General features: G+C 43.0%; 1 protein-coding gene across 1 annotated transcript; it reads left to right on the top strand.

Moving 5' to 3' along the window:
• The first annotated feature begins 1370 nt into the window (after window positions 1-1370).
• On the top strand, window positions 1371-9426 carry LOC119595194 (inhibin beta B chain-like). The gene is made up of 4 exons (XM_037944362.1): window positions 1371-1410; window positions 3579-3737; window positions 5156-5343; window positions 5844-9426. Exons 1-4 carry the CDS (start codon window positions 1371-1373, stop codon window positions 6471-6473), a joined length of 1017 nt encoding a protein of 338 aa, XP_037800290.1. The 3' UTR covers window positions 6474-9426.
• The last annotated feature ends 2577 nt before the right edge of the window (window positions 9427-12003 follow it).

Below are 12003 nucleotides of genomic sequence, written 5' to 3'. Positions count from 1 at the left end.
TTCGTATTCTGCTGTTGAATTAACTGATCATTAGAACAGTAGGTGCTGCACTGTATTCAAAAGGAGGTGATCCCGATATAAATACTTGATTTAGCATGTGCCCAAAGTCTGTCAAATAGACATTTTGACTTAATGCATTTGTACGTTCTCGGGATCTGTTGGTAGATAAGTGGTTAGACATATAGACTACTATGTGTGTGTGTGTGTGTGTGTGTGTATGTGTGTGTGTGTGTGTGTGTGTGTGTGTGTGTGCATATGCTTTTGATAAAATAGTTTACAGAAATTGGTAATAAGTGAAATGTGGAGTGATGTTTCCGTAGGTTTAAATTGTTGTGTTAAAGGTTGTGTTCGCATTCCAGTAGCTAGGATCAGAGAGGTTTCTTCATTTATGTACAGTTTTTACTGTACCTGCTTTTTGCTAATTATTTCTGCGATTGTTAAAGAAAGACTGTCTTTAATTATTTTCTCCTATGACTCGTTTTTGTGGATCTGAAAAGAATCGAGTATCAACAAAAAATTTTCCCCTCTTTTCTTTCCCATTTTAATCCCCACATCTCTCTCTCTCTCTCTCTCTCTCTCTCTCTCTCTCTCTCTCTCTCTCTCTCTCTCTCTCTCTCTCTCTCTCTCCTCTCTCATCTTTCTACACAAACAATCACTACTACGTTTATTTTTCTCTCGTCGAGTATTTCACAGAAGGACGATAAGGATGAGGAATGCACTCATACTGACAATAACAGAGTGAGCAGTTGATCATACCATATCTTTGACGCACATATATTTCCCCTCAGTCTTTCTCAACCCTCTGTCCATCCCCCAATCCCCACCCACCTATTTCCCCCACTTGACAGTCGAAGGAAAAGCCATCGTCATACAGATGTATTATAATAAAGTGATCGTATATCTGTCGCTCGTTAAGATAACTGCTGCCAAAACCCTGATCCTCCTGCGCCTTTCTCACCGTCGATCCTCTTTTGTTTTATTTTCGTTTTCTTTTCTGATCTTTCACAACAGTATTTAATGGGGTATTTTTATATCTAATGTTGGTTGTCGTTTTAATTCTCGATGCTCAAGCTTACTTTTATTATATTTTTCCCCTTTCTTTACTTTTTTTCTATTTTCTCTATGTTTCCGTTTTCTTTATTCTTTTCTTTACTTGTTAGCCTTTCTGCTCTCATGTTTTATTTTTTTCCCTTTCTTTACTCTTTTTTTTTCCTTTACCATTTTCACCATTCTTTACTCGTTCCCCACTCCTGTTAACGTGTTTTTTCACTCTCTCTTTTTTCCCTTTGTATCTTATTTCCAAAAGTACCTTTAAACGCCGTGTTTTGGCGATGTGCTAATCACTCCCCTATTTGCATAATATTTCGATTATGGTGTCTGGCTCCTATACCCACCACTCAGACTGCTATGGTACGAATGCCCATCGATCCGTAGACAGTAACCCTATAACCACGAGGGTGCCACAGCTTAAGAGAAAGTAACACAGGGTGTCCAGAAGCTTCTTGAGGCAGCTATACATTTCTCCGATTTGTGTAAATCCTCTTTGATTGAAGAATTCATTTGTTTTTTATTTTTGTTGTTATGATTTTTGTTTTATACCGTTTCATTTTTTTTTCTCTCTCTCTTTTCTTTGAGATCAGTGAACAGGACGCCACGTGTGTTAAAGGTTCTTGACCTCATAATCGCCCTCCCCACCTCCCCTCTCCCCCCTACCCTTTCCCTCCCCCTTCCCCATTCCACTTCCCTTCCTTCTTTCCCTTTCTATTCTGAAAATGATGAATACTTGTAGTTGCTTTTTTACGGTGATTCCCTAGACTGAAAAATGGATTCTTCGTGGAATATGTGGATAATAGTCTTAGACATATATTTCCGCATGGCTGAAAGTCTTCAACGGACATTTTCTTATGGATATATATCTTCGTAAGGATAAGTGTCTTTAACGTACATTTTCGGACGGATAATAGTCTTCGCATATATTTGTGTATAAAAGATAAAAGATTAAACATACACTTCCTCATGCGCATATTCTTTCGTATGGATGATAGTCTTCAATGTCTATTTTCGTATGGATAAAACGTCTTAGTCTTATAATTTCCTAGTCCTGAACACACAAACGTATAGATATTTTCCTCGACTGTGTAGTTTCGTACGTGAACAAGTTATATCAGCGATGTGTATACGCTTCTGAAGTTAAAATATGACATCAAAATAACGTTCTTCATCATCGCCAATATAACACCCATTCAGAAGTGACATTTTTCTTGCGGTTCTTTGGAGGAAATGGCACCCAAATAAAGGGAGGAGGAGTTAAAAAAAAGAGGGAAAAATAGGCGAAATACATCCAAGACGTTCCCCGCTATTTCAAGGTTGGCCGAGGAGTTTCGCTGTTCGTCACACATTTCTTAACCGTCTGTGAGCGGCTTATGGCGGCCAATTCACCGATTATGTTTTCCGATCTGTGAGTCGAGAGCAGCGTCCCTCTCTCCCATCCCCTCTCCTCTCCTCTCCTCTCCTCTCCTCTCCTCTCCTCTCCTCTCCTCTCCTCTCCCCTATATCTGCCTCTAGTCCTTTCTTCCTCAGACTATCGTGCCCCCTCTTCTCCCCCTTCCTCTTTTTCCTCCAGTCTCCTCTTCCCCTCTTTCTATCCCCTCACTTTTTCCTTCCTCCCTCTTCCCTCTTCCTCCCCAGCTTCGACTCCCTCTCTCTCTCCACTACCCCCTTTTCCCCAACCTCTTTACCTCCTCCCTCTCCCCCACTCCACCTTTCTCTTCCCCAACCTACTCAGTCCCCTCTCCCTCCCCTCGCTCCTCCTCCTCTTCCCCAAATTCCTACCCTCTTTACCTCCCTCCCCTTCCTCCCCTTCCCTCCCCCTCCCTCCCAACCTACGCAATCCCATCTCTCTTTCTCCCCTCTCTCCTCGCCATCTTCCCCAACCTCCAACCTTTCTCTTCCCTCTCTCTCTCCCCCTCCCTCGCCAACCTACTCAATCCTCTCTCTCTCTCTCTCTCTCTCTCTCTCTCTCTCTCTCTCTCTCTCTCTCTCTCTCTCTCTCTCTCTCTCTCTCTCTCTCTCTCTCTCTCTCTCTCTCTCTCTCTCTCTCTCTCTCTCCTCGCCATCCTTCCCCCTCAAGTACCCCATATAATAACATAAACTTCAATGGCTGTTTTTTTGTTTTTTTGGGGGGAGAAGGGCGTGGCGATTTGTGGCGATGGATGAGAGGGTGAAGGAAGTGCTCGTCATCCGTGTCATCCATTCTGCTGTTATGGATTGAATTGTTATCGTTATTTTTATGGTTATTTTTTATTCATTTTGTTGTTAATGATAGAATTGCTATAATCTTTAATTAGGTCTGTTGTTATTGATGGGATTAGTACCATTATTTTTTACTAATTCTTTCTTATGGAAAAAAAAATATATCGTCATTATTGTTATTAATGTTTCTGTTATTGTTGTTATCATTATCATTACCATCATTATCATCATTATCATCATTATCATTATCCATCGCATTCTATGAATCCACTCTTGTAACACGCTTTCTGGCATGGTTTCATTTTTTTCGGATTTCTTACTCAAAGGATTTATAAAGTACTATGGTTTTCTCGTCTTCGTGTTGGCTGAGAGGTGCCACTTCGCGGCACTTGGTGCCACGCCAGACGCACGGGATTCTCAGTGGCCTCTGGGATTTTCGGAGATGAAGACAAAACTCTTATTCTTTTCAATAATCTTGGGTGTTTGTATTGGAATGAGCAATGATATTACTGTGTATACATAAGAAAATCATAGTTTGAAATACGTTTATGCCGAACGTTTTTTTCTTCTTTTTAAATTTATCGTATCCATGTCTATTCCGAGAATAGATTAATTAATAGATAAATAGATAACAAAATACAGTACGTCCATCTCTGTTGTGTGTGTGTGCGTGTGTGCGTTCGTGCGTATATGTGTCCAGATTTTGCAGTGGTGACGTCACGGCCAACCCCCCCCCCCCCAAAGAGTATCCTGCGTCAATATATACTCCACGAGGATGCCAACGTCCCCTCATACGCACCCCTCCCCCCCTCTTTCCCCACGCACCACGCCTCCCCTCCTACTCCCATATGCTCCCCCCTCCTCCCTTCCTTCACCCCTCCCCTTTCTCCCCTTCCTTCCCTCCTCCCTCTCCTCCTCCTCCTCCCCTTCTTCCCCTTCCTTCCCTCCTCCCCTTCCTCTTCCCCCTCCTTCCCTCCTTCCCTCCTCCCCTTTCTTCCTTTCCCTCCACCCCCCGTTACCGACATCCTCTCCCTTTGTTGGTTTTTCTTCATTCGAATCTTATCTCTCTCTCTCTCTCTCTCTCTCTCTCTCTCTCTCTCTCTCTCTCTCTCTCTCTCTCTCTCTCTCTCTCTCTCTCTCTCTCTCTCTCTCTCTCTTCTCTCTCTCTCTCTCTCTCTCTCTCTCTCTCTCTCTCTCTCTCTCTCTTTCTCTCTCTCTCTCTCTCTCTCACTCTGTTACCTTTAACTTCGTGTTTTTTCCCGTTTTTATTGTTGTTTTCGTTGCCGTTGGTGTGTTTTTTTTTATCCAATCTTTTTTTTCTTTTTTTTTTTTTTTTTTTTTTACTCTCATTGTTTGTTTGTTTCTTTTGTTTTGGCTAATAAGGTTTTTTTTTTTTTGTTTTTTTTTTTTAGATGTTTATCCACTTCATTACTTTCTTGTTATTATCGCATGGCGTTGCTGTTATTAATTAACTTATTTTGTGATTATTATTATCATTATTATTGTTCCTATGACTTTTGCTGTCATCATTATTACTATCATTATCGTTCTTATTATTGTTGCTGATATCGTTGTTGTTATTATTATCATCACCATCATTATTGTCATTGCTATTATAATTAGTGCTGTTATTATTGTTGCTGTTGTTGTTATCATTATTGTTATTATCATTGTTGTTATATCATATATTCTTATTCTTTTATCATTAGTATTAGCACTAGCATTATATTCTTCTCACCATTCTAATATTATTATCATCAACATGATTATTGATATTATTACTGTCGTTATCGGTATTATCCTTATTATCGTTACTATCAATGTTATCATCATTATTGGTATCGTCATGTTCATCATCATCATCTGCGTACGCCAACCCGCTAACGCCCCCCCCCCCCTGCAGGTCCTCAAGTCAACAACCACACGCTGCTGGAGTTTACACAGAGCGACGAGGACGTGGGTTCCCTGCGGGTGACGGAGGCCATGCTGTGGGTGTACGTAAGGCGGCTGCCAGGGGCACGCCACCACGACCCCTCGGAGTCCAAGACGACGCTGTGGGTGTTCCGGATCCCGCCGGAGGACACAAGAGAGGTACTGGGACGAGGAGGGAGGAGGAGGAAGGGAAATGGGAAGGGGAAAGGGGACGAGGAGGGAGGAGGAGGAAGGGAAATGGGAAGGGGAAAGGGGACGAGGAGGGAGCAGGGAGGAGGGAAGGAAAGGGGATGAATGGGTAGGGGAAGGAAGGGGAAAGGAGAAGAAGAGGAGGAGGAGTAGGAGGAAGGGAGGAAGATAGAGAGAGAGAGAGAGAGCAATTATGAGTTTTTATAAATCTTTGCTTACATAATATACCAATAAAAGGTGAATATCAAGACCTCAGATACCCCGATCATATTGTTTTCACGATATTTTCATGCCTTTGCTATTGTTACAAAAGCCATCTCTGTCATCATAACTCTAAGCCTAAACGAGCAAAATCCAGTAAAGTCAGTAGACTCTCTTTTCCTTTTTTGCAAACTACTCTAAAGCGCATTGCATGACCATTGCAGTGCACGATGTCATTCCCTCCTGACTAAGCCCGCGCTCTCCCTCAGAATCCCCTCGCCGAGCTCGCGACGTCGCTGCGCGTGACGCCGACGCGGGACGGATGGCGGCGTCTGAACCTGACGTCGCTGGTGCAACGGTGGTTCGCGCGCTCCGGCGAGAGGCTGCGGCTGCTGGTGGACTGCAGCAGCTGCGGTGGCGAGCTTGAGGCCCCGCTGTTCACCGCCCGAAAGCACAAGGGCGCTCACAAGCCCGGGTCTCGACGGGCAGAAGCCTCGCACCGCCCCTTCCTGGTGGTGCACACGGCGCCCACGCCCTCGCGACGCCTCTCCCGCCGCGCCCTCCAGTGCGACAAGAACACGGAACTGTGCTGCAAGCAGGAACTCTTCATATCGTTCAACGAGCTGGGCTGGGACGACTGGATCATCGCGCCCCGGGGCTACAAGGCCAACTACTGCAAGGGCTCCTGCGACAGCGTGTACCGCACCCCGGACTCTTTCATGAACTTCCACGCCCACGTCCTCGAGGAGCTGCGACGGAACCGCCCGGCTGGGGCCCTCACGCAGTGCTGCGCGCCCACCAAGCTGTCGCCCATGTCGCTCATATACCTGGACGAGTACTCCAACATCATCAAGCGCGACGTGCCCCGCATGGTGGTGGAGGAGTGCGGCTGCGCGTAACCGGGAGCCCCTCACCCCCAGGGAGCCCCCCGCCCCCCTTCACCCCCGGGGGGCGTGTGATGGTTGACTGTGATCGGCGCGCCCACGCTATGCCTTGCCCGGGCGCCAAAGTGTTCCTGTAACGGGACGAACTTCGGATATAGTCTGATCTGTGATCATAACTTTAAGCCAAGTTGTCGTTGTGTTGTTGTTATTGTTGTTCTTGTTGTACAGACTGTCGAGTGTGCGTCCCCCTCCCTACCCCTCCCCCTGTGCGTCCCCTATACCCCGTCTGCTCCACCCCCTTCCCGCCTCCCCCTGTTCCCAAACATGCAATGGTCCTCATGGGGACACTGGAGGGTCATGACCCTCGACCCTGAGTTCATGCCCTGCGTTCCCATGCCCAGGACGAGCAGCATGTGCCCCAGCAGATGCTCACTTGTCAGCATACCACCCCATAACCTAGGGAACCCAGACATGCGACGACCGCCCCTTCACATTAACACTGCCCCTTTGACCCTAGGTCATTATACTCGCACCCCGCTTTGTGGTCGTGACCCCGCCCACCGCCCTCTCCTCTATGTAAGCTCACGCGCCCCGCCCATACGGCCTGCGCCCCGCCCACATGTTCTACTATCCGCCCGCCGCTCATGCATCCGCCCAATACATATGTGTCCGCCCACCAGCCTGTGTTCACACGTCCGCCCACCACCCTCTGTCCGCCCGTCACTTTCGCCTTGCGCAGTGTCTCCCGCCCTTATCACGCCCACCTACGACCTTCTGTTGTCACGACTGCGTGGCTTTTCCCCACCACGACTAAGCGTGAGCGCTGAGAACACGACCGCCAGAAGGGCACGAGGGAAATGGGGTCGTCATGCTTCCAAGCTGAGACTCACAGCTCCTCCCCACGCCACCTCCTCCCCTCCCTCAGGCCCCACGCCGCAGGCCTGCTCTGCCTCTCCCCGGGCCCTCCCGCTGCCACGCCAGGGCTCCGGGCCTGAGGCAGAGCCCCTTCGGCCCAGCTGCTAGTAGGACCATCTTGGAGCTCCCTCCCGTGAGCCTACGTTGCCTTACAGCCACCCAGAGAAGCTCAGTTCTGTTCATTCCAAGGCCTACTGCTGCCATTTAGTCTGCACGCCAAAAGTGCATTATTGTAGGCCTATTATTACCGAAACCCTCGGTATCCGCTTTCTGCGGGACAAACATTCTGTAGGCCTTCCACCTGGCAGCTTTATCCCAATATCGTGACTTGCAGGTGAAAGCTCAGGTACAGGTGCAAGCGCCATGATGGAACGGGAACAGAAGCAGACGGCCCAAAGAGCCGCCTACAAACGCAAAAAGGCCAAATCCTTCCGATGGCGAGGTCCTCTGACGGCCCCAGCCAGGACATGTAGTGACCCTTGGCGCCGCATCCTGGGGCTCAAGCAGACAGACATCCTTCAAGCAGGCGAATGCAAGCACACAACCCGGACCGCAAGCGAACTCGCTCAAGGCAAGCGCGGCGTCGGGAGAGGCTGGAGGTGCGGCCGGGGCTTCTGCCTCTGTGTGATAATAAGTGTAAAGATATTCTGAAATATTCATGACAGGTGTGACCCGAGGTGTGCTCATGTGGTGTACCGAAGCGCAATATGAAGTGTCAGCGGGTGCTATATGTACCACAAGAGGCTGCTGGTGCTATTTACGTACCAAGTAAGGCCAGCTGGTGCTGTATATGTACCACATGAGGTCAGCTGGTATTTTATGTACCACTGTGAGGCCAGCTGGTGCTATGTGTACCGTGAGACAATGTGACAAGCTACATTCCATTACCCTACATTGCATTTATTATGCGCATAGATTGATATGTTCATTATTTAAAACCTTTTAAAAAAAGACTAGAATGTCTTTCAGCGAGACAAAACTTCAGAAAAAATGAGCAGTTGTGAACGAATGACTGAAGCAAAAACTGTGGAAAACGAAGTGTCAAAAGTGACCTCAAAGAGCAGTGGTTCTTCATAGCCTGCACACCCTACGCGCTTCCTCGCCTTTATCTGTGTCAGACACGAGGATAGAAGCCAAGTGCAGGCTGCCCCTCCCCACTGTAACCCCTCCCCCTCCCTCCCCCAATCTGCACCACATCAAAGCTGACCCCCCGCATCCCCCCTCCACAGCCACCCGAAGGCCTCTGGGGATCGGCAGGACCCTGAAGGACTGCCCGCGCCGCCAGAGTGCCCCGAGCTCTGCACACAAGCTAGTGCTGGCACCACTGCGTTCTAGACTCCACCAACCTATAGCATTGTTCCCGTTATACAGTGGTGTGTGTGTGAGACTATGAAACAATATAGCTTTTGATGTGTGAATATTGACAAAAAATGTGTTCTTTATGGTTAATTCATTTCGTGTATGGACGCCATACTTCAATCTAAGTGAGACGGACACTTTTTCATTGGTCTTTGTGTTCAGGAGACAAAGGAGATTCGATTCGCTAATGACAAAGATGAGATCATTATTTCATTTCTGAAAAAAAGAAAACTGTGACTTGCCTTTTTGCTTTTTACCTTAACACCGTTTTATTTACATAAGAGAAATATTATATGGGTTGGTGGCTATCAGCAAGATAAATATATACACATATATACAGAGAAAAAAATAATAAAAAAATAGGGTTTGGGCACCATTGTAAAACTGCAGAGGTTGAAGTGCTTTGAAGGATCGCTGCCTTGGTACTTATGTATATATAGGCAGAGATTTTAGAATTAAAAAATAGGATGTTCCCCATGCCGGATGGCCGCTATTAGAGGCTGCGATTTCCTTCTTTAGGTCCTGCAGTTAAGACAGACCACCAGTTTTTATCAGTAAAATCAAGAATATATTTTATGCATTTTGTGTTTTTTATTCATGATCATCTCAATTATTAAATGTGATAAATATTTTTCCTATGTGTCATTACTATAATTATGTTACTCCATGTAGTTAAATAAATTTCATAATCTAGGTTAATTGTTTTCACATTTTCATGATCTTTCCTAAAGTATGACGTAATGTATAACATGTCCTGAACGTGTTTTACAAGAATTACAATGCTTGATCAAGAAAAGATAGCGTAAGTGTGCATTTTATACTCATTGTGTGTGTGTGTGTGTGTGTGTGTGTGTGTGTGTGTGTGTGTGTGTATTCTCAATAAAATGGCTAAAATATAGGATGTATGTGTCTGCGCATTTACATCCTAAAGAATGAAAAAAGCTACTCTAATGGGGATTGATGACTTTCTGACAAATCACTACGAGCCCGTGTCGAAAACTTCTCAAAGTCTGAGAGGAGTTTGTTGATAAAGCTTCTCCAAAGTTTTGATAGCTGTTGTACAGAACTACAATTGATCTTTTATTCTTCATGCCTTCGTATGTGTGTGTTTTCTAAGCTCCGTCTGAAGAAAAAAATTCCGTTCTCTTTCCTTTACCACATGACCATATACTTTCCTTGCCTTCCTTCTCTTCGAAACCCATGAACACTATCATTCATACCTCTTCTATAGGCCTATAGCAGTAACACAAACCAAATCCTTCTGGCACAGTGATATGAACAGACTCAAAAGAGCTGGTTATTTTATTAATAAATAAAAGTACTGGACAGAATAATAGGGCAAATTGACCGTCTTTCCATTTCTTCTGATTCCAAACCCTTGAAGACCGTTTCACTCATAGATCTTCTGTTTCATTTGCCACACCCTCTCTAAAACACTAATGCAATCTATCTCCTTCAAACACAGTGGCATGAATAGACTGTGAGAGGAGTAAAGATGAAGTTGATAGGAAAGGAGTAACCTCTTTATTTACAGGGCAAGTGCAAGTGATTTTGTCTGATTCTGGCTATTTTTTAAATAAACAGTGAGTTATTTTTTTCTTTTATGACAAAAATAAATTCACGTCAGACTAGTCACAGCTAACGTTTCTGAAAGCAAGATGAAAAGATAAATTTCTCTGGTTTTATTTAAAAGACCCCTTTTGATATGGAAAGGAATAAAGTCAGGGACACAAATTCCCAAAACCTCCACTTACTATGCCCTGGTGCCTACGAATGTCACTCCCTGTACTCTAGTGCCTCAGCGAATTTGTTTCTCCCCCTTTTGTCTTTACTAAGATATTCATCTGTTATTCTTTCTTTCCATTCTTCTTATTATTATCATTATCATTACCATTTTATTGTTATTATCATTATCATTATTGTGATTATGACTATTATTATATTTTCATTTCATCATAATAATCATAATTATTATCATTATCACCCTCATCATCATTGTCAATTTTGTTATCGTTCCTGTTCATATCGTCATCATTAGTCTCACAGTTCTGTTTAATTTGCTTTCTTAACATCAATAACAATATTGTTATCGTTTGATCATTATTATCTTATTATTATTACTATCATTGTTATTATTATTATTATCATGATCATCATCATCAATACCAATGGCGTTAGTTTTATTATTGCCATCATAAAAATCAATATGGTTATGGTCTTCCTTGTTATAATTGTTAATATCATCATTGTCATTATCATAATGATAATTATTATTTTCATTATCATTATTATTATTATCATCACCATCATCATCATCCTCATCATTATCATCATCCTCATCGTTACATACTTAACATTATTATCAATATTATTATAATCACTATCATCATAACATTATAACAATATAATGATTATTATGATTATTAGTATTGTTATCATTATGATATTTCATTGTTATTATTATTATCGTCATTATTATTAGTTATTATTTTCAAACGATTATTGGTATTATGATTTTCGCAGTTATCACCACCACTAATACTATTACAACCACTATCATTATTATGAACACTACAGTTATCATCTTTAATATGATCACTACAGTTATCATCTTTAATAAGATCACTTTATTTATTGATAAAACTACCACTATTGTCATATATTATCATTAGCAGTAATATTCCTATTATTACTATCACTGTCATTATTACTGGTATTATGATCATTATTCTTATTATTGTTGTCATTAATGTTACCAGTGATAACAGCAACAACATCGTTATTACTATCATTATTATTGTCGTTATTGTCATCATCATCATCATCATCATCATTAATATTATTATCATATCATTATTGTTATTATCATTGTTACTGCGATAGTTATCATTATCATTATTATCATATAATATCACTACAATTTTTATCATACTCATTAGTACCACCACTGTACCTAGCATCGGTCTGTTCATAATCATAATACTACCAGAACTTATTATTCAGCTTTTCCATGCCCACCCAAAGGTGTGCATTGATTTTGTCTACGAAATTCAGTATATGTGCTATATAGTAAAACAAAAAACAAAAAATAATAATAATAATAATAATAATAATAATAATAATAATAATGATAATAATAATAATATAACAAGTATGAACTCGAGAAAGTGGCTTTCATATTTGATCAAGGGCAGATTTCTTCTCATTTTTTTCATATTTTCTTTTTCACACAACATACTCCCTATAAATATTTACTTCTGCTATACATACT

The sequence above is a fragment of the Penaeus monodon genome, chromosome 35 (genome assembly GCF_015228065.2).
Source record: "Penaeus monodon isolate SGIC_2016 chromosome 35, NSTDA_Pmon_1, whole genome shotgun sequence".
NCBI classification, from domain to species: Eukaryota; Metazoa; Arthropoda; class Malacostraca; order Decapoda; family Penaeidae; genus Penaeus; species Penaeus monodon.
This window is presented reverse-complemented; position numbering and strand designations above follow the sequence as displayed.